General features: G+C 37.7%; 1 protein-coding gene across 4 annotated transcripts; it reads left to right on the forward strand.

Annotated features, from left to right (window-relative positions):
• The first annotated feature begins 1,572 nt into the window (after window positions 1-1,572).
• Window positions 1,573-25,428, forward strand: LOC18445905 (SWAP (Suppressor-of-White-APricot)/surp domain-containing protein / D111/G-patch domain-containing protein). Of its 4 annotated transcripts, none has more exons than XM_011629395.3 (9): window positions 1,573-1,683; window positions 3,019-3,588; window positions 5,095-5,221; window positions 22,850-22,956; window positions 23,187-23,333; window positions 23,710-23,847; window positions 24,073-24,252; window positions 24,637-24,815; window positions 24,987-25,428. In XM_011629395.3, exons 2-9 carry the CDS (start codon window positions 3,183-3,185, stop codon window positions 25,011-25,013), a joined length of 1,311 nt encoding a protein of 436 aa, XP_011627697.1. In that variant the 5' UTR covers window positions 1,573-1,683; window positions 3,019-3,182; the 3' UTR covers window positions 25,014-25,428. The 4 variants fall into 4 exon arrangements, with proteins under 4 accessions (XP_011627697.1, XP_020530383.1, XP_006856093.2 ...); XM_020674724.2 differs by having other exon boundaries at window positions 24,079-24,252; XM_006856031.4 differs by having other exon boundaries at window positions 1,573-1,622.
• The last annotated feature ends 80 nt before the right edge of the window (window positions 25,429-25,508 follow it).

Raw genomic sequence — 25,508 nt, forward strand, 5'->3', positions numbered from 1 at the left:
CCCTTTGTCCTTTGTCATGGTAACGCTCGTCTCGTGGATGGGCTTGCAATGGACCCTGACCTGATCCAGGATGCGAGGGGAGATCCGATTCAGGTCCAAGTATGGGTAAAAAAAAGGCTTGCAAGCAGGGGTTGCAATGGACCCTGACCTTATCCGGGATGCGAGGGGGAGACCCGATTCAGGTCCAAGTATGGGTAAAAAAAATTGAATTTGATAGGTCGGATCTATGTTAAGGCCAAGGCCAAGGCCTGGTAATGTTTTTCGAGTCCTAATTAATGTTCAGATCTGAGTCTGTTACTATATTTTTTGGGTTTGGTTATGGGTTTAGATCCTATGTCATTTTTTTGAGACCCGGACTCAGACCCAACCTTACCCGTTGCCCCCCACCACAATTCCCATGTGCTCATAAATATCACATTGCGACCCAGAAACTTACACGTGGCTGAAAGAAAGGGAAAAAGATAGATTTGGTGGTCGCAAAATATCACCATGGCCAATACATTTTTATCGATAGATTTATGATAGTTTCTACTTCATTTTTTTCATCTCTAGGATCAATTAAAAGAACTTGATTGGAAGCTAAAAAAAAAAATCTTAAACTAAGTTGCATCCTAAGGTGACTTTGAGCGTCCTCTTAGCACCAAGTAATGATAGAGAGTAGGGCTTTAAAAACTCATTTTTTAGATTTATTTTTTATTTTTGGGAAAATTTCATGGGTTGGATCTATTCAAAAATTATAACATTAGAAAGGCAATTGAAGAAAAACTATTTTATTTGGGATGAAAAATTATCCCAATATTTATAAATTTTGAGGTTTTATCTTTGCCATTTATTTTCTTTCCCAAAATGATATAGTTCCTAAGTTGGATTTTTAAGACCAAATAGGACTAGTTGGGTAGATATAAATGGTTCAATCTAACCTTGGTATCGATGGTTGGTAGGGCTGGTCATTTGAGTGTCAAAACCGTGGCAAATCAAATTTTTTTTGAGAAAACAGTATGACACTCGAAATGTTGGACTGACTTCTTAAACGACATCTTGATTTGGGACTTAAAAATGCATAACCGACTAAGTAAAAAGAAAGAGGTTAGACTCTAAGGGAAAATCTTTCTAGAGATTAGGTCATTGGTTTGGCATTTAGAGATTGGTTAGCATGATACATCGGTACTTCAAGTACCGACTTTTACAAGATGTTTTGGTTTAACACTTTCAAGTGTTGCAACCAAGTTGCAACCAAATTAGGAGTATGAGGTCCGACACTTCAAGCACCAGACCAAGCCAAACACCTTTGGTAAAATAGAGACTTCGCTATAAATTTTGCCGTTGTTGGAATTATTTTATTGCTCAAAAATAATATTTTTATGTTCACATAAATATATCCCCTAGTGCATGCCTTTGGAATTGGAGACGACCTTTATAATATGATCTCGTGAGACCACTGTAGAAGCCCTCTACAACGAGGAATCCTCACCGTTTACTTACAATGCGTACGTAAGATCCTGACGGTCAAAACTCCAAAAGGCTCTCTAGAGAGCCATTATATATCTATATATATATATATATATATATTTATCAAACAGGTGGGGCTGCAATTTTTACAGGATTAGAGGAATTTTTTCCAGGTGCGATCGCTGCGCTCTCTCTCTCTCTCTCTCTCTTCAGGGTTTCATTGTCTTATCGAAGGTTAGGGTTTCTTTCTTTGGTCGATTTCTCTCTGTAAATTATGTCACTGCAATTTCATTTATTTTTTAATGTTTTGTGCTGAGTTTGCGACTTTCGATTGAGATGTGCAAACCCGAATTGCTGAAATGTCTTGAATATGCGTGGTCTTGTATCTAACTACGTTGTAACGCTATTGTGTGATTTGAGAAACCATGGGTGGATTTGATTAATTTCCCAGAAACCCTAGTTTAGAAGAGATTCCAGAAGCATTGCTGTATTGTAATGCCATGAACCATGGAATGAAAGCACTGTGATGATACCAGGATGTATTGCAATACCTAGATTGAAAGTGAATAAATTGGAACTAGATTGTGATGCTTCAATCCCAAGGTTCTTATAAACCCTGGATAGGATGAATGCGTCAAGGCTAGATTGGATTTGCAATGAAGAGTGTGCCTATATTGATTTGCTAAGTCAGAGAGCCTAGGTTGTGCTGTAAAAAATCTCAAATTGGATTCTAACCATGGATTTGTAGATTGAGGGAGTGGTGGCAAGCTTTTGGATCGATAATAATTGGGAAATCCCAGATTGGAAATTATGTAGCCAGCCTTTGTTTGAATTCTTTTGATGGTTGAATTATTTTGACGTAAGCAGCCTCTCGATGAATTGTAATGGAACAAAAACAATTTATTTGGAGATTTGAGTAGTAGTTTGAATTAAGAAGCAATCGAGAGTACAATGAGTGTGATAATTGCATGTTTTGTGCGTTTGCTTTCTGACCTGTTAGTTGAATTTAAATTAAAAATAATTTGTACTTTTGGTAATATATGCAATCATTATTACCTCTCTTTTCTGTACTTTGTTTAGCACTTGTTGGCTTGTCTTCAGATCCTTATCTTATTATATATATTTTTTGAATGAGAAGAGTATCATATATTGCTTGTTTCTATTAATGTTTTTATGTTTAGCTGTTCTTGTATTTTTCTCATTTTAATTCTTTTTGCTGTGTACTGATGTTGTTTCAGTGGTTGGTCTTTCTGTATAACTTTTGGTTGCTCTTTCCGTTTATCTTTTCAAATGGAACTTTGCTTTAGAGATATATGAGCCTTCTTGGAGGGATTTTGTGTTAGATTTATCTGCTTTATTACGTAGAAAGTTGGCCAATTTTTACTGATTTGAAATACTCATTAATTTCTCAGAGCATGTAAAAATGTTCCATCTCGTCTCTCGCTCTCTCTGCACTTGTTTAGAGTGTTGTGGTTTACAAGTCTCTCTCTCTTTCTCTCTCTGTGTGCCACATGTCATTATGATTTACAAGATGCAATTGCAATCTGATTCATGATTTAATGCACGCAGGGTTATCCTACAACATCCTGTTCATTCCCGCTGGATTGATTGCAGTTACTCATTTGAAGTGATTGATAGAGATTGCGTTATAGGCACTTCAAGTTATTTAGAAAATTACTTGGCACTTGTTAACTCTCCAGTGTTTGGAGAAGGATTACGTAAACGTGACAACTATGGATAAACCTGGTGATCCGAAATTGTTTGTAAATGATGGTTCTTTCATGGAAAGGTTCAAACAGCTTCAGCAGGCTCAATTGGATAAGCAAGGATCTGCGTCAGCTGAAAGTGTGAAGCCACCCACCTTTTCAGGTTTACCCAAGAACAATATGACCAACATTGTTATGAGCAAGAAGGTTGATACTGGTTCAAATGATGCAAGGAGGCCTATTCTTAATTCTCAGAATCCAGGTGGAAAATTGGCCTTTAGTTTAAAGCAGAAGCCAAAGCTTGTTGTTGCCTCTAAGTTGGGTGTAGATGATGAAGATGACGATGAAACTGGGCATAGCGATGGGTCTTCTAAGAAGCCGAAATTGGATAATTCCATTGCATCCTCAATGTCATTAGATCGAGGGGAGTTTGGTAAGTGGTGGTTTCTTTTGACAACCTGTTAAGAAATTTTATTATTGAGTTTTCCATCGGATTTGTTAGTCATGGTTACATTTTCTATTAGTAAGCATTCTTATTCATGTTCATTGTCAACTGAATAGTCAAATATTTGCTAAAGGTTGACTTGTTTGCTTTCTTGAGAGTGCTCTGTATGTCACATATGATCTACATGATGCAAGGAAACTGTCAATGGGAATATTGAGACTCTTGTTTGCGATCCTTGGGGAATCTTAAGTTACTTGAATGAACTATTATATATATATAAAGAAGTTTTGATATCCTTTTAGTAAATGTTGGTTAGCTTTAAGTTGATGGTTTATCAGTCATGCAGCCTGGCTTGTCTTACTAAGGGATTATCTAGTCTTAGAAGACACTCCTAGAAGAAAATTGGTTCTATTTTCCTATGGGGGTCATCTTTGTTCACATTACTCTATTGACATAACATAAGGTTAGGTGTGTTAGTGATGTCTGATTTGCAAGTTCTGACAGATTCTTGTGAAAACAATTAAAAAAGGCTTATAGCAGGGATCGGGTCCTGGCTTTTGCTATCCCTTTTGGGATTTAATTGAATGTTGGTTTTGCGGGTTTGTTTCATAGTTAGTAGTTAGGATGTGCTGGCAGCTACCCAAGTTATCAAGGTTCAAAACCCAGATACTAGATGCCCCCATCCTCCCCCCATAGCCCCCCTTAACCAAAAAAAAAAGCAAACAAAGAAAATCCAAAAGATATTAAAAAAAGGAAAATATTCTCATAGTGTTTTCAGACGCAATCTCATCGATACTCCTGATATTTTATTGGTTCATTTGTAGCATATAAATCCGAGTAATGTGTGGGATCTTTGGTAGTTTAGGGCTTAATGGATTACTTGCTTGAAGTGAATTTGTTGTTGAGAAATATTTATTTCAAGTGATTGATTGAACGTATCGTACCCATACCTTATTGGGTTATGTGCTGTGCATTGTGAATGCTAAGCTATCATGCTCGTGGGAAAGTATTTGGAGTAGGATCAGAGGAAAGAAAGATGTTATGAATTCTGAGGTACAATGATTCAGTTGCATTGAATCAATACACAAATAAAAAATCAGTGATGCACTGGTGTTCTTACCAAGTCTGCCTCATCAACAGCCCTTGGGAAAGTTAATCTTTACCAATCACAATCTTTTAATTCATTCTCTTGTGAACAACTGATATAGTAACTTATCATAGTAAGCTCTTTGCCCTACATTTTCCTTTGAGATTCAGCCTCTGGTAGTTCAAACTTTCTCCTACTCTGTCAGTCCAGCCCTGAACCCTTGTAATGACTATTCACAGATGTCTATGAATGCTGTTGTTTCGTTAATAAAAACATGACACGGTTGAAGGCTGTTATTGATGTAATATCAGTAACAAGGTTTTACTCTACTTTTGTGATTCTGTTTCAAAGTTGTTGTTTTCTTTCTCATTCTCTAGGTATTAATCAATTCTGTAAGTTACATGCAGTACCCTCTCCACCAAGTGATCCTGAGGTAAAGAAGGTTGCCGACAAACTTGCAAGTTTTGTGGCGAAAAATGGGAGGCATCTTGAAAATGTCACACGCCAGAGAAATCCAGGGGATACTCCTTTTAAGTAGGTTTTTTAACATATCGGAAGCATGTGATTCACGGTAATTAGCTTAGGATTATATTTGTCAACTTAAAATGGTAAAATTAAGCAACGAATTCTGGTGATTTAACATACACTATATTTCTTGTCTTTTGAGACTCTGGATGATTGAATCCATATACGTGTAATTCATTCTCTTGTTTGAAACATGTTAAAATATTGTTTGCTTTATTTTATTTGTGTTCTTACTTTTAAATATTGGGAGTGGATTCCGTGAGAGTCCTAAAAGTTTTCCAAGATATCATGCAAAGCTTATAGTACTATCAGTTCAGATTTATTTTGTGAATTTTGACCTCAAAGCCATTTCTGTTGTTCATTAATTGAGATGGCTTTGGTTCTTGCATATGATTTTTTCTGGGTTTCGTTGGACAGTTAAAACTTCTATGGTACTATACTACTCTGCTGTATAGAACATCTAAGTTTTCATAGAATAGTAAAAATTGTCAATAGAGAAACTTGCCTTAGTTTGCAAAGCATACAAAGAAACATATGCATGGACAACCTCTATGAGGTTAGAACTGCATGATGATAATGGGCCAGCTATCATTGTACGTTCTTGTGGCATGAGCTTTTCTTTTTTTAATTTGCTGCGTTGAATTTTATGTAAGTCTTTCTTTAAAAAACTTGAGGGTTTGTACGTTATACTGTTATCCGGAATGCAAAATTCATAATATGCCACATCTTTGCTGCCCACTTCATATGAAAAGCACCAGGAGTGGGCTGGTGAACCACACTCTTTCTGGATAGGACGTGGGTGGGACCCACTGGATCGCTTCAAATGCTTCTGAATCAGGAGGGAACAATAAAAGATATAGTGCATTATGCAAATGCTGTATCACAGCATTGTATTAGCTCCCTCAGTTATATATGCGGTGTGCTCTGACTTTGTAGTTTTCTTGTACTTGCTTTCTACTTTGAAATAATTTTGGTTCTATGGAGCTACATTTGGTACAAAGAATAAGCAGTTATGGGTTAGTTCATATGCTCTGATTTCTAATTTGTTTTAAATTGGAAATACTTTGTACATTTTGTACAAAGGATAATCAATTTTTTTTAAATTGCTTCCACCTATTCGGATTTCTAATTTGTTGATTAGTTTTGTCATTAGGTGTCATGCAGATCTATCATTTCTTATTTGTATTCTAGATTATCAGAATGAAAACTCTGAACTCTTATTTGTTTAAGAAGATGGCTAAAATTAGAGAATCAGTCTATTTGATCACATATGTGTGAGCACATGAACTCATTTTCTTACGGACATATATTGATATATCATAGATTTAGATAAAAATCAGTGAAAATACACACAGACACTATCATTGACAATGGCTTCCGGTTTGACCACTTGATGTGAATAATTTTCATAATTTTGAAATTTAGTCAGGTTTTAAGTTTCCTGTGAGCTAGATTTCCCATTACTAATGAATCATATTTATTGGCGCCTCTTGATATGTTTGAGGCTCTCTCTGTCTCTCATTCACTCACTCACCCCCAGTTTCTCTTGAATTTCTAAACTTTTTCAATGAGTTACACGAGCGAGTTAGGAATCCATAAGGCCATAATTCCACCTTCCTGGCCCTGGTTCCCAAAGTTATGGGAGCCCAAAACATTAAAGATGTTAGACCTATAAGCCTCTTGAATAGCTCCTAGAGGATCTTGGCAAAGTTCTTGTCTCCTGTCTCAAAGAGGTCCTTAACTTATTTCACCATACCAAGGGGTGTTTGTAAAAGATAGACAGTCCCTAGATGGAACACTGCGAGCGCATGAGTGCATACACTGTAGACATCTAGCTGAAATCCCAGGGGTGGTGGTCAAGCTTCGAGAAAGCTCATGACCACATGGAGTGGGCAATACTAGACGAAGTTTTGTCCAAAATGGGTTTCGGGTCCAAATGGAGGCTTTGGATCAAAGGTTGCATATCTGGTCCTTACTTCTCAGTCCTAATCGTTGGAGGCCCTAAAGGTTTCTTTCCTTCCTCAAGGGGCCTTCATCAAGGAGACCCCCTGTTCCTGTTTCTCTTAGCTCTGGTGGTGGTCTTAAGTAGATCCATGAAATGGCTATACCAAAACGGCCTACTCGATGGCTTCAAAGTCACAAACCAAGGACCACAGATATCATACCTACAGTATGCTGATGGCACTCTGAACTTCTGTGGTGCCTAACAACAGCAGATGGATACTCTGTGGCTGTACCTTAAATGCCTAGAGCTGGCCACTGGTTTCAAGGTAAACCTGGCCAAATCCAAATTGATGGGGGTCGCTTCAGACCACCAATCCACCTGGGCAGCAGAAACCCATCTCTCTAAATACCTTGGTGTTCGTTGTTGATTGGTAAACACAGAAAGCATCAATGGCCCCTATTATAGAAAGGTATGGCCATAAACTCGTTGCTTGGAAGGGTAGGTTCCTTCCTATTGCTGGTCACATCACCCTCATCAAGACCACCTTATCCAATCTCCCAGTGCCTCCATAGCCCGTCCTCTAGAGAAGCTCATGAGGAATTTCCTCTGCCGGTCTTAGATGATCACCATCACATCCACCTGGTTGCTTGGAAAACTGTCACCCTGTCCACACACAAGGGATAACTGGCATTCTTAACCTCAAACTTGTAATGCAGCTCTTCTGGGGAAGTGGTGGCAGCGCTTTGCCACTCAGCCCAACCAACCTCTGGCAGATGCTCATAAGGCAAAAGTACCATATAGACCCTCTGCATGGCGGCCCACAACCCAAACAACCCCCAGACCCTCGGGTGTTTGGCGTTCCATCATGACTAGCCTTAACCACTTCAAGCCGAATGTCCAGTTTAGCTCTATGGAGGGAGGGATAGTCAGATTTTGTCACAACATTTGGATCGGTGGTATCTGTTTAGAAGAACGATACCCGTCCCTCTTCTTGTTAGCTTTATCCGGAGCAACCAGTAAGCACGCTTTTTGCGACTTTAGGGGAGACCAGAGTCTAGAGCCCAATTTTTAGTACTACAAGACCATGAACTTACCGATTTCACCTCACTCTCTGCCTCCTTCAGAATTCATCTCCCTACATTGGGACCAGATAGAATTATTTGGTCACCATCTTCTTCAGGCTCCTTGTTCACCTCCTTCTATGTCCTTCTGCACCAATCCGCACCCCTCCTTCCAACCATTTTACTTTCGCTAGAAGAGCTTGGCTGAGCTCAAGCCTTCCAAAAGTCCGAACCTTTTGCTGGATTGCTATTACCTTGGCTAGAAGAGATTGGCTGAACTCAATCCTGCCAAAAATCTAAACATTTTGGTGGGTTGCAATCCTCAAGAAGGCGCTCACCATGGAACAGCTACACTGAAGGGGTATTCCCATACCAAATAGATGCCCTATATGTAGATGAGCAGAGGAAACAAATGCTCATCTCTTCTTGCACTGTGAGGTGGCTAAAACTTTATGGGCAGGGTGCTACAAAGCTTCAGGTGGCAACTGGTGGTACCCCAATCAACTGTTTAACTCTGTCAAGCCTTCTACTTGCCTCCCTACTTGGCAGCGTGTTTTTTTCTGTGGTGTGCGTCAGTGGCAGCAACCATGGGCCAGAAGAAATGCTAGAACCTTTGATGTGAGGGAGTCCAATCCCAAGGCCCTCAACAACTGCATCGAAACCATGGTGATACTTCGGGAATATGAGGCTTAACAACCACTGATTTCCTTAGCAGCTGGCATACCATTTTAGGAACCAGGCCTGCCCGTATCCCCAGCTCTTCCCTTTGGAGGCCCTTGGAAACAAACCGGATTTTGATGTTTGCTTCCTGGGTAACAAAGGTCCCGTGGGTTTTGGAGCCCTCTTCAAAGACCATAACCGCAATGTCCTCCTCTTGTTTTCCATTTACATTGGCTATGCTGCCTCAGCGATGGTGGATGGCGCTTCTAGAGGGCATTGAGAAATACAAGCAATATAGGGGGACTCTTTGGTCGTAGAAGGAGACTCAAAAAGCGTCATTACATGAGCCTCAGGTGCCTCCACCTGCCCATGGCGTCTTGAATGCATCTTTGAGCAAGTTTTCTTTTTTTACAGGCATGTTCGCATCTGCTTTTGACTTTTGGTGCAAGGGGCCATCTATAGCACGGATGCGCTCGCAAAAGGAGCTATTTCACGAGTCACCAGCGACTTTCTTAGCTTGGTTCCGCAGTTTTGGGGTTTTTTGGGCTTTTGACTTTTTTTTCTCAAGTGCCTATTTTTGGATATGGTCTCAATGGTTGTGCCCAGTCGTGTGAGTCACTATCATGTTTCGTAAACATTTTATTACAGTAATAGAAATAGTCAAGACTTAAAATTAGGGGCGGGGGAGGGGGATTAAATGTGATTACACTAGTATTTTCTCTCTTAAGAACAAACGCTTATCTTCTATAGCCTGTGCATGACGAAGATTTTGACATATATACCCCACAAGATTTATGTTTTTATTTCTGGCAGGTGGGGCCTTATTGTTATCATTCATAACTATGTTCACTCAAGTCTCCAACAAAAAGTTATATGTTGGTTCCTCGTATTATTAAGGAAAGCCTCTCACGTGGACAGAAATTTCTCATGCTTTGCTAGGACATGTCCTTTTCCTGTCATTAATTTGAAAATGGACACTAGTCACACTCATAGTTAGCAAATCGCCTTTTAATCGATGATTTTTTCAAAAATTCGGCATTTTTATGGAAACAGTTTTAAACGGCGACTTTTTGAAAAGGTCGGCAAAAAATCGTGTAATTTTCATACACTCGTTTAAAACGGGTTTTTTTTCAAAATACTATTTAAATCAAGGAAAAAATCGTATCCTTTTTTACCTATATTTTTTTTTGCAAAATATTTTTTTTCCTGTTTTGTCTATTGCATCCATTGCTACTTTCATGCTTTAAAAAAAAAAATTACTTCAAAAAAAAAAAGTGCAATAGAAACTTTTATCCCCACTGTGTTCTTCAAAGCCAGAGTTCTAGATTGATGGTATGAATTTTTTTTTAAAACTTAATCAAATAGATGCAAATTTCAGTTGTCCTTCTGGAAAATCATCGTGCAAATGAAATACTGTTTATAGCAAATCATTTTGTAAAGTAAATCATTGTGTAAAGAAATCATATACAGGCAGATTGCTGTGATTATTTGTGATAATTGTTTTTATGAAAATACTGTTAATGGCACAAATTAAAGCTTAAAGCATAATTTTTTACTGATGAATGAGAAGCAGAGAGTGTGTGACTACAGGACCAAGTAATCAATATTTTGTTTTTGATTGTGTAAACTATAAACTTACAGGAGCAAGCAATTGTACATATAGGATTAGTTCCCCAAGCTTAATCCTTCCGCTCCTCAAGAAAGTGAAAAGCCCTCTTCAAACTATCCCAAATCAGAGAGAAAAGCCCTCTTCTATCCAAAATCAGCATCCCATCTTCCTAAATCAGCATCCCATCTTCCTTTTCTCTCTCTATAAATCAGTTAGGGCCTCTTACATTAGGGTTCTTCCTTCTCTCTCTCTAAAAATCAGTTAGGACCCCGTCCATTGGGGTTTGTGAAAACCATTTTCTTCGTCCTTCTTCTCTCTATAAACCCTAATGGCTATGAGCCGAGCCCTATTTTCTTCTCTTCCTTGTTCCTTCTTCTCTCTTCTCTCTTCTTATCTTCTTCTCTTCTTCCTTCTTCCTTCGTCGTTCTTCCTTCTTATCGCTCTACACAGTAAGCACAGATGTAGCACCCAAATTTCTACGAACTTCTTTTCAACTAAAGAAATTTATAAAACTTTAACCATAGTTATGGAGTGACCATAGTCACCATACCATAGTTAAATAATTGTAATGAGAAAACAAAAATCATGTATTTATTTTTGGTACCTGCTAAGTAGGAGTTATGTTTAAGTATTTAATGAATAAATTTATAGTATATTTGTCACCATACCATATTTAAAGTATTTTAATGAATAAATTTATATAGTATATTTGTTTTTGTTTGTAATAAGTAGGTGTGATGTTTCTTAACGTATTTAATGGGTAGATTTATATGGTACTTTTTTTGGTATATACTAATTAATTATATATTTAATGTTGGATGATTGGATGAGAGTCACGAAACATCTAAATTAATGGACTTAATTATATTAGTCTAGTAAAGTTTTTATAGATGAATTAGTAATTGATGGCTTTGACATAATTTTTATTTTTTAGAATTTCAAAATTTCAAATATTATAAATTTATTCGATTTTATGACTCCGATGTTTTGAGCCTAATCCGATATATTAGCGATGTCTTTATATGAAGTATTTTTGCCGATCTGTATTTTTTATCCGATTTTTTCATTTGATTTTTTAAAATAAAAACGATTTGTTTCCGATTTTATGGTGAGTCGATTTGTTGGTAGTCCCCAACTTGCTAACTATGGTCACACTACCTTTGTAGCTCCCTTTCATATGATGCTTCCTCCATCATGCTTCTCTCCTAAGAATGAATGCTATCCTAGATCATCTTCATCCTATGGTGTTCATTTTGACATCTAGTCTTAATCATGGATCGGCTTGTTTCATTTTTTTTTTATAACTGTTAACTTTTGTATTGATAAAAGAGATAGATACAAAATGGTAAAGATAAATCCAGGAGTACCTTAAGTACACGGAATTCCTGGTAAAAAGAATAGGTCATCCGACCCTATACAAAATAGGGTTATAAAATAATCCCCTTACATAGTATTCAGGAAATGTAAAAAGAAAGTAGAGAGAAAAATGGGGTTATAAAATTATCCCCTTACACAGTATTTGGGATATGTACAAAGAGAGTAGGGAGAGTAGGTCACAAAAAATCCCAAGCCAAGAAAGATGAGCGTGTTCTGTAGCCGACCCGAATCCAACTGTGGTATGGCCTATTGTTCAACATAGGCCTTGGCTCCGTCCTTGGCCAGCAGGTCCACGAACCCGTTCGACGTTTGCGAGATATGCATCCATAAGGCGGGCGTATCCTTGCAAAGATGTTGAATCTCATCATAAATAGATCCAAGATACCAAGGGGGAGTAGCTGTCCTAGAAGCCCAAGAGATAATGTTTCTAGCGTCTCCCTCCACTAATAGTAACTGTTCCCAAGATCGGTCAAAATTTTGTATGCCTTTGAGGAGAGCCATTGATTCAGCATACTGTGAATCTTGGATGCCGAGATATTCAGAGAAGGTAAATAGTACATTCTGATGGTGATCTCTGAAGACCCTTCCGCACCTGCATGTCCTGGGTTTCCCAAAGAGCAACCATCATAATTCAATTTGATTGCTCCTTGAGGGGGGAGGTTCGCAGGCCCTTATAACTTTCTTTTTCTTTGGTTTGTAGAGGAGAATATACTCCCACTGTGGTATGAAGGAGTCTGTTGGGATACCATAGAAAAAATGATGGTTTGATGCCCAGAAGGTTACTAAGGATGTAACCTTGTGGAATAGAGAAGGGGCTAGACCACCTTGTCCCATGGATCTGCTTGTTTCATTGAATTGAACAAATCTATAGTGAGCACCCTTTGATGCCCCATGTGTTGCTAAGGTGTTAATTAAGACAGATGAGTCTTGGATACTTGGAAAATGCATGTGTCATATCATTATGGGTGAGTCCCATGTTTTTCTCTTGAGGTTTTAGACAAGTGTAATCTTCATTCATATCGGGTCATTGTGTCTGCGCACACGCGTGGGTGTCCATGCAAGTCACTCCAGCACCAGAAGCTTGATCCTACACTCTGAGACAAGGGATCTCGATTTTGGACTGCTTTTGAATTTAGGGATATCGATCCCCAAAATTGGGGATCTAGATCCTAGTTAATGGGATCTGGATCCCTCTATTCCGAATCATGGGTACATGAGTAAGTGAAATCAAGCCTCTACCAATATGAAATCGTGTTTCGTTCACATTGATACCCAAGATCACCAGCATATTTCAAGTCTCTTGCGTTGACCAGCTCCCTTTTTCCCTCACCTAACCTTTCTCGAACTCCCTAGCCCCCTGTGTGTGTGAGTGTGAGTGTGCGTGCACGTGCAGAAGCGCATATATATCTAAAGATTTTGAAATCTGAATTGGCTTTCGATACAAAGATCAACTAGTTGAGAAACATTCCATTGCCCACAACAGCAACCAGGGTATGAAGGTTGAAGTCTGAACTTTGAACTTTTAATTCACAAAAATAAACACCATAACATGTAAGCTATTGTCATATTACGTTATGGAACCCATAAATAAAGAAGAGCAGATAAAGTTGCGCCATGTGCTACCCCAAATCCTTTTCCACTCACTTACTGAAAGCTCTATAAGCTTTATACAGTTGATCTTTGTCTCTAATGCCCGAGCCTATAAAATTGATATTTGTCTCTAATACCCTTTCATTGACCATATCCACCATAATAGAGACCTTCGCAAGTTGACCCTTTCTTTGCTTGTGGATGAATTTTGTTGCTCTGAAGATAGAGAGTGTTTGACCAGTTCCATGCACAATTGCATGTAAGTGAAAGGACGCAAACGAGGGAATCAAGGACATGGTATTGTCATCTCACACTCGGGCTTCTTTCATGCCTGAGGGCAGAAATTTGAATCCTCATTTTGGGTTGTGTTTCAAACTCCAACTATGACAAAAAGTTTAAAATATTTATCAAAAAAAAAAACATGATTCTTTGTCTTTGTATTTATTTAATGATACTTTGGTTTTGAATTTAGAAAAAAGTAATCATATCGTTAACAGACCTCATTCCGGAGCTGGAGTACCCTCCTTGGGGATCCTTAGTTCAAGCTGGACGGACCTTGATCCCATAAACTTTGGTTTTTGAATTTTGAAAAAATTAATCATATCATTTAACAGACCTCATTCCTGAGCTGGAGTACCCTACTTGGGAAGCCTTAGTTCTAAGCTGGACGGACCTTGATCCCATATACTTTATCATTCAATCCTGGACAAATTTGGATCATTCTCCCTTCATATTGGGATCAGGATCCCTTTAGCTCATGGTGTATGAATCTCAATTCCTATCCCATGTATCTACGTGCATCTCTTGAGCCCACGGTCCCTATCTTGATCAGGGATCTGACCTCGATTCCCATCCCGGTAACTATATGTGTGTATATTTGATGAATCAAATAGGGATATATACTAAAACATGGTCTTCCATGTGGTGTATGGCATTTCAACCTCATTCTAGTTCTCAACTAGTTGTGTTGGCATGCTGACTCATAATTCCAAGTAGTTAGAAGGCATGCCATTTGCCACTGAAATAAGTAAATTTGTTGCAACTTTTATCTCCTCTATTTGTGCTTTCTCGGGTTGATATTCTGTGTTTAGTTTGTTATCAGATTAGTGTCTTAGAAGACAGTTTGTTAATGAAGAAATCTATGAATATAAATGCTTTCATACATGGCTCGAGTGCCAAAATTTTGGGTGAATATGGCTTGTGTGCCTAGACCATGAGAAAGCAGGCATTTGTGTACTTCGCCTGTGGCATCACAACCATCAAGATGGCCTTGTGAGGTATGGAAGGAAAGTGAACTAATCATATTGCCATTGCATATAAAGGGCTCGGATAAAGTTGATCCTGTGCCTAACATATTATTGTGGCGTAGCCCATGCTGGAGCCTGGACATAATGGTTTATTCAAGGAAAAATGTAGTAAAGCATCCTCATAGAAAAGATGGAAAAGGAAACTAGAGGGGTTTTTTGCTGCTGTTGTAGAAAATCTTAAAATCCTCATCTTGTGGCCCTTGACAAAATGCTATTGCCATTATCAAATATCGGTTTACATATTCAATAGTCATTACTCCTTTCCTGAACCAAATATCTCCATATGGGATTCTTATGAGTTCACTTCTGGTTTTTGGAAAACATGGTGTGGTTCGCCCACCTTGGAATTGGAATCTGACAATGCACATATGATAACCAAGATTTTTTGCCATTAGATGGAACTTTTCCGATTTGGATGAACCAATCTTGGCAACGTTTCCTGAATCCTCCTTGCTAATGCCTTGAAGAAAATTTTGTACAACCATGAAATTGAATATTGTGATCTTCTAGTTCTACTCTTTTTTAGTTTTTTAGGAATGAGAGCCATGGTCATCCCACCAACAGTAGTCCTTTAAAGCTTTGAAAAGTCAATCCCCGGCATTTTTGTGTTGTTGGGAAGCTACATCTCTCTAGTATTATCCTCCATTTGCTCCCTAGGAATCTGTGCAATGAGTGAGAATTTAACTTTAACATTTGTTGAATTAGGATAATAATTTCTTTTCATAGAATGAGGGTCGAAGATATGGCCATTGTGGCCTCCAACCCCAATAAATGTCCATGTCATAGTTGCTAGAATCTCTCACCCAAGGGCGCGATTCTGATTTGGAATCCTGATTCTGATATTCTTGCAAAGAATCTTCATAGAAATTCGTTTATGTGAAGTCAATAATCTCGATTCCTTATTTTAGGAATCTCGATTCTAACACATAGAATATTGTTTATGATATTTATTTATTCTTGATTCTTCAATTCTAGAATCGCGATTCTACATTTGTTGAATATGGGTTCGACATATAATGATACTCTCCACCAAATTATAAACACAAACATAGGGCTGTAATACAAAATAAACAATTTAGAACCTATGGGAAGCATCAAATCAGAAACTCGATTCCAAATTTATTGGAATCGTGATTCCATATGGGTCGATTTCAATTTCCTAAGGGGATAGAAGCTCGATTCCATATATGTAGGGATCTCGACTCCATTTGGGTTGAATCTCGATTCCTATAAAGTAGGAATCTCGTTTCCGCAATTCCTCTTGTATTGATGTCGATTCTGAAAACAAGAATCTGCTACCCTGCTGCGACTTTGCGATTCCGATTCCTAAAATGATTTGAAATGTCAGGCTTTCCGGTAACTGTGGTGCACTTAATTGATGCATGTTTCATATGTTTTCCTGAATTGAGTAGAGATTTGTTAAGAATGAACTATTGAAATAATATGGTGTTTGGAGCACCTTTAGTGCACCATTATAACCAATTTTTTTTAAAATGATAGTGAACCAAAACTTCCATCTCGAGAAATAGTCCGGATTAGCGGATCGGGGATATGGATCGCTTGGGTGGATTGGCTATCTTTGGCCTTAAATTTTTTTTCAAAAAGTCATTAAAATTTCTTGAAAATATAAGTTTTTAGGTTTACAAAAAAAATGGGGCATTGTATTATGGATTTTCATTATTTTACCGAGAACACGTAAATATTGAGAACCCGTTTCATGTCGTAGCGTTTTTTACCATTACATTCATGTCGTAGGTAAAATATAGTTTAAAATGCACTAACTCATTTTTTTTTTTTGCGTTTTTATATTCTCCAATGCCACTTACGCTTGTAAAGATAGGTGGTCTTGTGTGTTCATTTTCCCCTTTTCCTAGGAAAGTAACTTATTGAAATAATTATTTGTTTGCATTTGTATTTCTTTTAATGTTTTATCTCTAGAGGTGTGGTATTGGATTTATCTTTGGAGGTGTTGTATTTAATTTATCTATCTAGAGGTGTCATACTAATTTCCACTCGTATTTAATTTATTTCATTATCTGCTTGAAAATGTTGGCCTCGCTTGCACCATTGATTTAGTGTAGAGATTTTTTTCTTGAGTTGGATCGTTTTCTTCTTGAAAATATCGACCTCTTTATTTTAAAAAATTATTTGGAGTTGTAACCTATTCCCCGACTTGTTATACTTTAATATGCATGTGATGTTGCATAGGGAAAAAAGTATTTTCCCTTGACCTACAAAAGCATAGATTAAATTGAAAAGAATTAACTACCAATAGAAAAGGAAAAGAATTTGGGGGGAGGGGGGAGAGAGAAAAAAAGAGAAAGAGAGTATTTTCCTCGTACGTTATATAAGAGTGTAGGTTAAATAGGAAAAAATTGGATAGAGATAGAAATGAGTGAAATGTTTTTTGTGATCAATTGATTAATCTCATTACAAAATCTTTTCATCTCTAGCAAGGTGGAGATTAAATCGGGGAGGGAGAGAGATGGAAAGATCAATTGTTCTTTAAGTATGAAGAAAATAACTAAAAAAGCCTATGTGATAATGGAAAGGCCTATCTCGAAAGGTGGTGATCAATTGTTTTTAGAGAGGGAGAGATGGAAAGGAGCTAATGTTTTTTTTATTTTATTTGATCAAAGATGGAAAGGAGCTAATGTTTAATCTCACATCAGGGATATGGCAAAGATAAGGGGACCCAAAGCCCTTTAAAAGGGAGTCACGTCTAGGAAAATGACATGCGTATGGCACCTCTTGTGTTGGTAGCAGCAGAACCAAAGGAGTAAGTAAATAAAAGAAAATCTAAAAATGAAAAGTGAACAATACAATAAATAAAAATTATATAAAAATCGAGTGATCTGGCCCAATTTATTGATAGAAGGATCAAGGAACCAATTGGATCCCGATATATTGGGGGAATTAGACCGGCTCCCTGATTCCCGATCTAGATTGGGTGATTCTGATATGGATTGGCGTTCTCAAAAACTTTGGTTATGACATTGCATACAAGCTATACGTTAAGTTTTTCATAAGAGCCATTCTACTCTACAGTATTTAAAAGTGCTGGGTAGTTTTGGTTCTGTAGGGCATGTAGTCACTAGGCTGGTGCAGTCTAACTTTATAGCAGGTCAAAAAGTTAAATAAAAGAGGCAAATCTTAAAAATGAACGGTATAGTATAAATGCATATTAGACAATAAGGTACTCTATGTTAAGTAACTGTTTGGATCTCTTAGTCATCAGATGATGGTAACATGAGTTATTATGTTCATTCTTCATTGTTTATAACATGGCTCAATATCAAATTTCTAATTAGAGGTTGCTCCAATAGGCGATAAGATGGGGGAAAATATATAGGTGGTTTGGCCATGTGCACCGTTGACCTCGAACACCATCGCTTAGGAGGGGTGATTTGGTTCAAGTGGAAGGACTCTAGAAGGGTCAAGGGAAGGCCCAAAAGGATTTGGATGGATGTCGTGTGAAGAGATATGGTGGTGACTTATGGTTTGCCTTAGGTTATAGCCTTTATATAGCGGAAGGGCAGAACAAGATTTGTGTTGGCAACCCAAGTGGTTGGGATAAGACTCGGATGATGATGATGATGATGATGATGATAGAAGGACAATCATTTTTGTGAGCAGGAATGATTTTGTTATTGTATACCAAAAATGTTGAGCTTGATTAGAATCGCCCGATTTAGATCAAGAATCAAGGGAGCCGGTTCTATTCCCTCAATATATCAAGAATTGGTCGGTTTGGTGATAGAACTAGCCGATTCTATTAGTGAGTCGAGTTAAATAACCCGATATCCATATAAATTTTATTTATTATATTTTAATTTTTTTTTCAGTTTTAGATTTGTTGATTTACCTACTTCTCTGGCCCCACCATACCAATGCACAGGCTACCATAAACGTGTCATTTTCTTAGGCGTGGCTCCCTTTTTAAAGGGCTTTGGGTACCCTTGTCTTTGTTATATTCTCGATGTGGTATACATTAACTCTTTTCCATCTCTCTCAAAAAACGATTAATCTCCACCATTTGAGATGGGCCTGTCCGTCATTAAATAGGTCTTTTTAGTTATTTTTGTCATACTTGAATGAACAACTCATCTCCTTTCCATCTTTCTCCAATTTATTCTCCACCTTTTTTGTAGGTATTTTCCTCATACTTGCCATCTCTTTCCCTCCAATTCTTGCTTATTTAATTTATGCTCTTATGTAACGTATAAAGAAAATACTCTCTCTCTCTCTCTCTCCAAATCTTTTCCATTTTCTTTTTGGTAGTTAATTCTTTTCTATGTAATCTATGATCGTATACATCAAGGGAAAATACTTTTTTTTCCCTATGTGACATTCCCATGCATATTAAAGTAGAACAAGTCGAGGAATAGGTTACCACTCCAAATCATCATCATCATCGTCAAAGCCTTTTCCCAACTAATTGGGGTTGGCTACATGAATCCTGGTCTGCCATTCTGCTCTATTAAGAGCCATACCCTTACTGTGGCCATAAGGCCCCATATCTTTTCTCACTGTTTTCAATTATTTCCTTTTGGGCCTAGCCCTTGCCCTTTTTGAGCCTTCCACTTGAACTATCTTGCACCTCCTAACAGGTGATGTATTGGGTCTGCGCCACACATGCCCAACCCATTTAAGTCTACTATCTCTCATCGTATCGCCTATTGCTGCCACACCTAAATTTTTTCGAATGTATTCATTTCAATTTCTACCCCTTCTTATCTTGCCACTCATCCATCTCAACATCTTCATCTCCGTTGCACTCATTTTATGCGTATATTGTGTTTTGACCGCTCAGCAATCCGTCCGATAGAGCAAAGCTGGTCTCACAGTTGTCTTATAGAACTTGCCCTTCAGCTTCATTGGTATGCGGCGATCACATAAAATTTCGATTGCACATCTCCACTTCGTCCACCCAGCTTTAATTCTATGTGCGACATCTTCCTCAATCTCTCCAGTTTTCTAAATCATCAACTCAAGATATCGAAAGTGCGCTCTTTTTGGTAATTCTTGGTTGTCAATCCTAGCTATTTCCTTGTCTCTGCTCTTATTATTACTAAACTTACATTTCATATATTTTGTAATACTCCAACTAATTTTATGACCTTTAGATTCTAGAGCATCCCTCCAAAGTTATAACTTTGTGTTTACGCCGTTTCGGGCCCCATCGATCAAAACTGTTATCTACGAATAACATGCACTACTGTACCTCATCTTGTAGGTGCCTAGTTAAGTCGTTCATAACTAAGACAAAGAGGTATGGGCTCAATGCTAACCCTTGATATATACCTTTGTCACTGAAAACTCACTTGTCTCTCCACTAGTTGTTCGTACACTTGTTAGCACTCCATTGTACCTATCTCTCACCAATTCGATGTAGTGTCTGGAGACTCCTTTCTTTTCCAACACCCACCAAATCAGCTCCATTGTACCTATCTCTCACCAATTCGATGTAGTGTCTGGAGACTCCTTTTTTTTCCAACACCCACCAAATCAGAACTTGAGGTACTCTATCATAAGCTTTCCCTAGATCTTACCACTCCAAATATTTTTTTAAAATAAAGAGGCTGATATTTTTGTATGGTCTAACTCAAGCAAAAAATGTTTAAGCTAAATCAATGGAGAGCAGGTGAGGCCAACATTTTCAAGCAGCTAGTGAGATAAATTAAATATGAATGGAAATAAATATGACACCTTTAGAGAGATAAAACATTAATAAAAAAAAAAATTGACACCTTTAGAGAGATAAAACATTAATAAAAACATAAATGGAAATATGTAATTATTCAATAAATTAATTTTTAGGGAAAGGGAAAAAAATAAGAAATGAGTAGGCAAGACTCTCTATCTTTACAAGCGACGGTAGTACTAGAGATTACAAAAACACAAAAAAAAAAAAAATTGTGTTAGAGTGCATTTTAAACTACATTTAGACTATGAAATGAATGTATTGGTCAACAAACACTCTGACATGAAATGATGTCTCATTATTTACATATTTTTGTAAAATAATGAAGATCTATAATGCAATACCCCAGGCTTTGTAAACCTAAAAACCAAGATTTTTAAGAAATTTTATGTATTTTAAGGCCGAATGATTACCAGCGATCCGTATTGCCAATCCATACCGGTTTTGGAATAGGCGATCAATGTCACCGATCCGTTTCTTTAAACATTGACAATTGCCAAATACGAAGCAAACTGTACATAGACCCTCAAGTGAGCCTCAGTTTCTGAAGCATCACTAATACCCGATCTCAAGAAAATATATTCATTTCAATGGTGTACCCAAATAAAGTGCGGATTGTGCCAACTTAGCGAGGAGAACTTGGGCCTCTGGTTGTGAAACATCAGTAAAATCCACAAATGCCATGAGAGCTTTTATGCTGGTGTCCTCACAGTGGATTCTTACACAGTAGTAACTTATGTTCTCCCAATGGATTCTATTTTTCAAAGAAAATGAATTTTAGGGTGTCGAGATATGGATGTTTCCTGACGTGTTATTATGGATGTCTTATGTTCTAGGTGACCTTTATTTTGATATTTATGTAACGGTCCCAAATAGTTGGGACAAGGCTTGGATGATGATGATGTATTTAACTTGGATAGTTGCAATAAATTCAGGTTCACACATAGTTGCAATAACTTGGATGTTTCCTGACGTGTTATTATGAATGTCTTATGTTCAAGGTGACCTTTATGTTGATATTTATGTAGTTTGATAATTGGAATAAATTCAGGTTCCTCCAGTCCCAAATAGTTGGGACAAGGCTCGGATGATGATGATGTATTTACCTTGGATAGTTACAATAAATTCAGGTTCACACATGATTGCAACTCCAAGATCTGGAGCTAATTGTACAATGACTGAATTCTTGGAAATCTCTCGGTTTACAGTGTCATTTTGGGGTAATAGATTGTGTTTTTAATATTATTAGGTGTTTAAAACGTAAGCATGGCTTGTGAGTTGATAGTGATATTGAGGGGATTATATTTCTCTCCTTGGATTGGGAACTTCGTGTTGGTCTCACCCATGGAGAACATCAGGCAGTGTACTGCTGTGCTTGCTTATGTTGGGGACCTAGAGTGGCGAAGTATGGTATTTGTATTTAACTGAGACTTTTTGATAGGTGAAATTGGCAATTTCCTTTTCTTGCTATTACCTCTTTACACCATTTTTTATCTTGTTTTCATTGCTTTGTCCATGGGCCCGTGCTGTTTTTGTTTCATAAAACAATTTTCTTATGAGCTGGTTCTGGGTCATCTAGATATACTTAATTGGTATATAACTGGACCTGAATCTGAATACTGAAATGAATAACTATATTTACCTCCAGAACTTGACATTGAGATACGGTATTTGCATGGTTATTGTGTTGTCGTACTCCATTTAGTGTATCCTGGCATGTTGTTGGAGCTTTAAGGTGCCATCAGATGGCATTCTATTGCCTTCTGGGCATTACATATGAGGGTATTGTTTCCTTAAAAATTTACTTCAAAGTCAAATTATACTCTATTGCATAGTTATTGCTAAAGGTGTTGGATGCATGTATAATTCTACAAGTGCTGCCTTCATTTGTAAATTAGTTTGGTGCGTGATAGTTATCTTTCTTTATCTCTATATTATACTTCTTTATGTCTCATATATATGGCAATAATTAGTTTGGGCTCTGTAAATATTTGTACTTGACAAACTCAAATTATGCTCATCGCATTGTAATTGCTAAATGTATGGGATGTATGTATAATTCTACAAGTGCTGCCTTCATTTGTAAATTAGTTTGGTGCATGATAGTTATGTTTCTTTATCTCTATATTATGTTTCTCTATTTCTCATATACATTCTATATATGGCAATAATTAGTTTGGCTTTATAAATATTTGTACTTGTCTTCATATGTTTGGCAGGTTTATTTATCTTAGAACTGCACTGGTTCTAAGATGTGAAATGAAGGAGGCTTATGTTGTTGATTAATTTGATTAGTATTTTTCTCCTTCAAAACTGGATCTTTATTCAGATGAGTAATGCTGAACCTGCTTTTTGTAAGCCTTGATGTATTGTGGTTGGTTCAGGTTCCTTTTTGATGTGGATTGTGCCGATTACAAGTACTATGAATACCGCATTGTAGAGGAGGAAAAAGAGCTCGCTCAGACAAAAGCATCCCAAGCTACCAGTGCTCGTTAGTGCCTTCCAAGTTTTGTGGCTTTGTCTAGATTTCTTGAATACAATTTTGATATAAACAACTTGGATCTTTTCAATATTTGTACATATTTCCCATCAATAACTGGATTTGAACCCATATGTTAATTAAATATTCCCATGATCCTGTTTGATTTTTGAACTGAGGCTTGCTTTTTTCAATTTCAAAAGAAAAAAAAACTGAAGGCTTCCTTTTTGTGACTTCTACAGCAAGCTCAAGTAGCAGCGGTGGTTTTCGACCAGCTAATACTCCTCCGAAGATCTCCTCATATCAACACACAAGGTATCAGACCCCAGCATCTGCTCTGTATTGTGGTGATGATGAACCATCATCAGTTGGAAGAACACCGTCACATGGTATGCATCGACTATTTATACTCCATTGGACATTGAAGTTTTTTATGGGGAATGAGTCCTATATTCCCATAGACCAAAGGAAAGCCATTGTCCATTTGGCTCATCATTGTCCTGTAAAATGATTGGAAGTCATGGAGAGAAAGTGGGACCCACACATCCAGGTGGTGGGTCCCACTCCATCTCCATTAATCTTCTCCATTTCTTTGTACAGTGATGACCCATTTCACTGATGATTTTTTTTAGTCTATTGGATTTATCTTTTTGAACCCTGTAAATTTTACTTCACAATAGCTGCGATAGCACCTGAGTTTGTTTCCCTTCAATGTGATCTTAGTGTATTCTTATTGGGATTTGCTCTTTTTTTTTAATGGTTCAGGAGAAAGCAGTGATCAATCTCAAACAGCTGATCCCATTGCAATGATGGAATATTATGCCAAGAAAGCTGCTCAGGAAGAGAGGAAGAGGCCACCAAAGCAATCAAAAGATGAGATGCCACCCCCTCCATCTCTTCAAGGTATTTAGTTGGATGTTATCCTGCTGTTGAAACTTTGATGAAATTGCTAAATCTCTTCTAGTGAAAGAGCATTACCAGATAGACATTGATCTTGAAATTGTGCTTATTGGCAACTCATGATGAGGAAAGTGATAAACCTAAAATTCTCTTAAAAGTAGAATGTATTCTTTCGCATATTTAACATATAATTCCTTGTTACATATAATTCACTTTTTCCATTTGTAGCGCCAGGTAAGAAGGGGCATCACATGGGTGACTACATTCCACAAGAGGAACTTGAGAAATTCCTATCAGCCTGCAATGATGCAGCTGCTCAGAAGGCTGCAAAAGAGGCAGCTGAGAAAGCCAAAATCCAAGCTGACAATGTGGGTCACAGGCTTTTATCAAAGATGGGATGGAGAGAAGGTACATGAAAGTCTCTTCTGGTTTGGTCATTCTTGCTTTTATTTCCCCACTCCATGTCACAGGAAAAAATGGCTGTTTCATTCTCTCCCATAATGGGAAAAACAATGCTGTTTCTTTTATTCTTCAGACAACGTGTCACATAGGAGAAAATTGCTGTTGCCTATGAGAATGCTTTGTTTCCTCGTGTGTGTACGTGTTTTGTGTGTGTGTATGAGAGAGAGAGAGAGAGAGAAAGAGCTGTGGCCTTGTGAAATGCAGACAGATTATACCAAATACTTTCAACAAGTACTTGGTGTTTTACTTGTTTACTGTTGCTCAAAACGTGAATTCTGGCTTCTATTCGCTTGGGATACTTACATGCTCTCTTGATAACCTTGATTTTAGGTGAGGGGCTTGGAAGTCATAAGAGTGGGAGGGCGGACCCTGTGATGGCAGGCAATGTGAAGCTCAACAATCTCGGGGTGGGTGCCGAGCAACCGGGTGAGGTGACACCCGAAGATGACATTTATGAACAATACAAGAAACGCATGATGCTTGGTTATCGTTACCGCCCCAATCCTCTCGTAAGTGGAAGCTTTATATGATCTCAACTTTTTCGGTTGGTTATTTTGGATTCACATGTATGAGAGAGAGAGAGAGAGAGAGAGAGAGAGAGAGAGAGAGAGAGAGAGAGAGCAATTTTTTGTTCCTGATTTGTTGGTGACAATGCAATAAATAAATTGTCCTGTTTGCAGAATAATCCAAGGAAGGCTTATTACTAGATGATCAATTGGGCTTCCCATATTACCAAAAAAGAAAAGGGTTTTTCCTTCACTCAAGTGGCTGCCACATCGGGCTCACTAGGTCCACATTTTCACTGCAAAACCATCAGAATGGGCAATACTAAGTATCGACACTGATGAAGCCTTAGAAATTTATCCGCAACTGATTCGCGCATCGATCTCTTTCGACCTATGAAGCATAATGTAGATTTATTTGTTATGGGACTTCATTAAATGGCCTTTGCCAAGGTTTGTATGCGTTCATTTTTTGCAGAAGTATATTAGAATGGAGTGCGAAGTGGAAGCCTGTAGTAACCTTTGTTTGAAACTCGGAATCTTGAAACCTCAAATTATATTATCTGGATACAATGAGTTTCTAATGCAATGTGGAATCTGAGGTGAGATTTCCTGGTAAGATTTCTCATGAACTTTCGCCCTCGAGAAAATAAACTCATTGGGAACTTTTTCATGAAACTCTCTCAAGCTTGTATAAAA

Source organism: Amborella trichopoda, chromosome 13 (assembly GCF_054954075.1).
Source record: "Amborella trichopoda isolate Santa Cruz 75 chromosome 13, AtrichopodaSantaCruz75HAP2 v2.0, whole genome shotgun sequence".
NCBI classification, from domain to species: domain Eukaryota; kingdom Viridiplantae; phylum Streptophyta; class Magnoliopsida; order Amborellales; family Amborellaceae; genus Amborella; species Amborella trichopoda.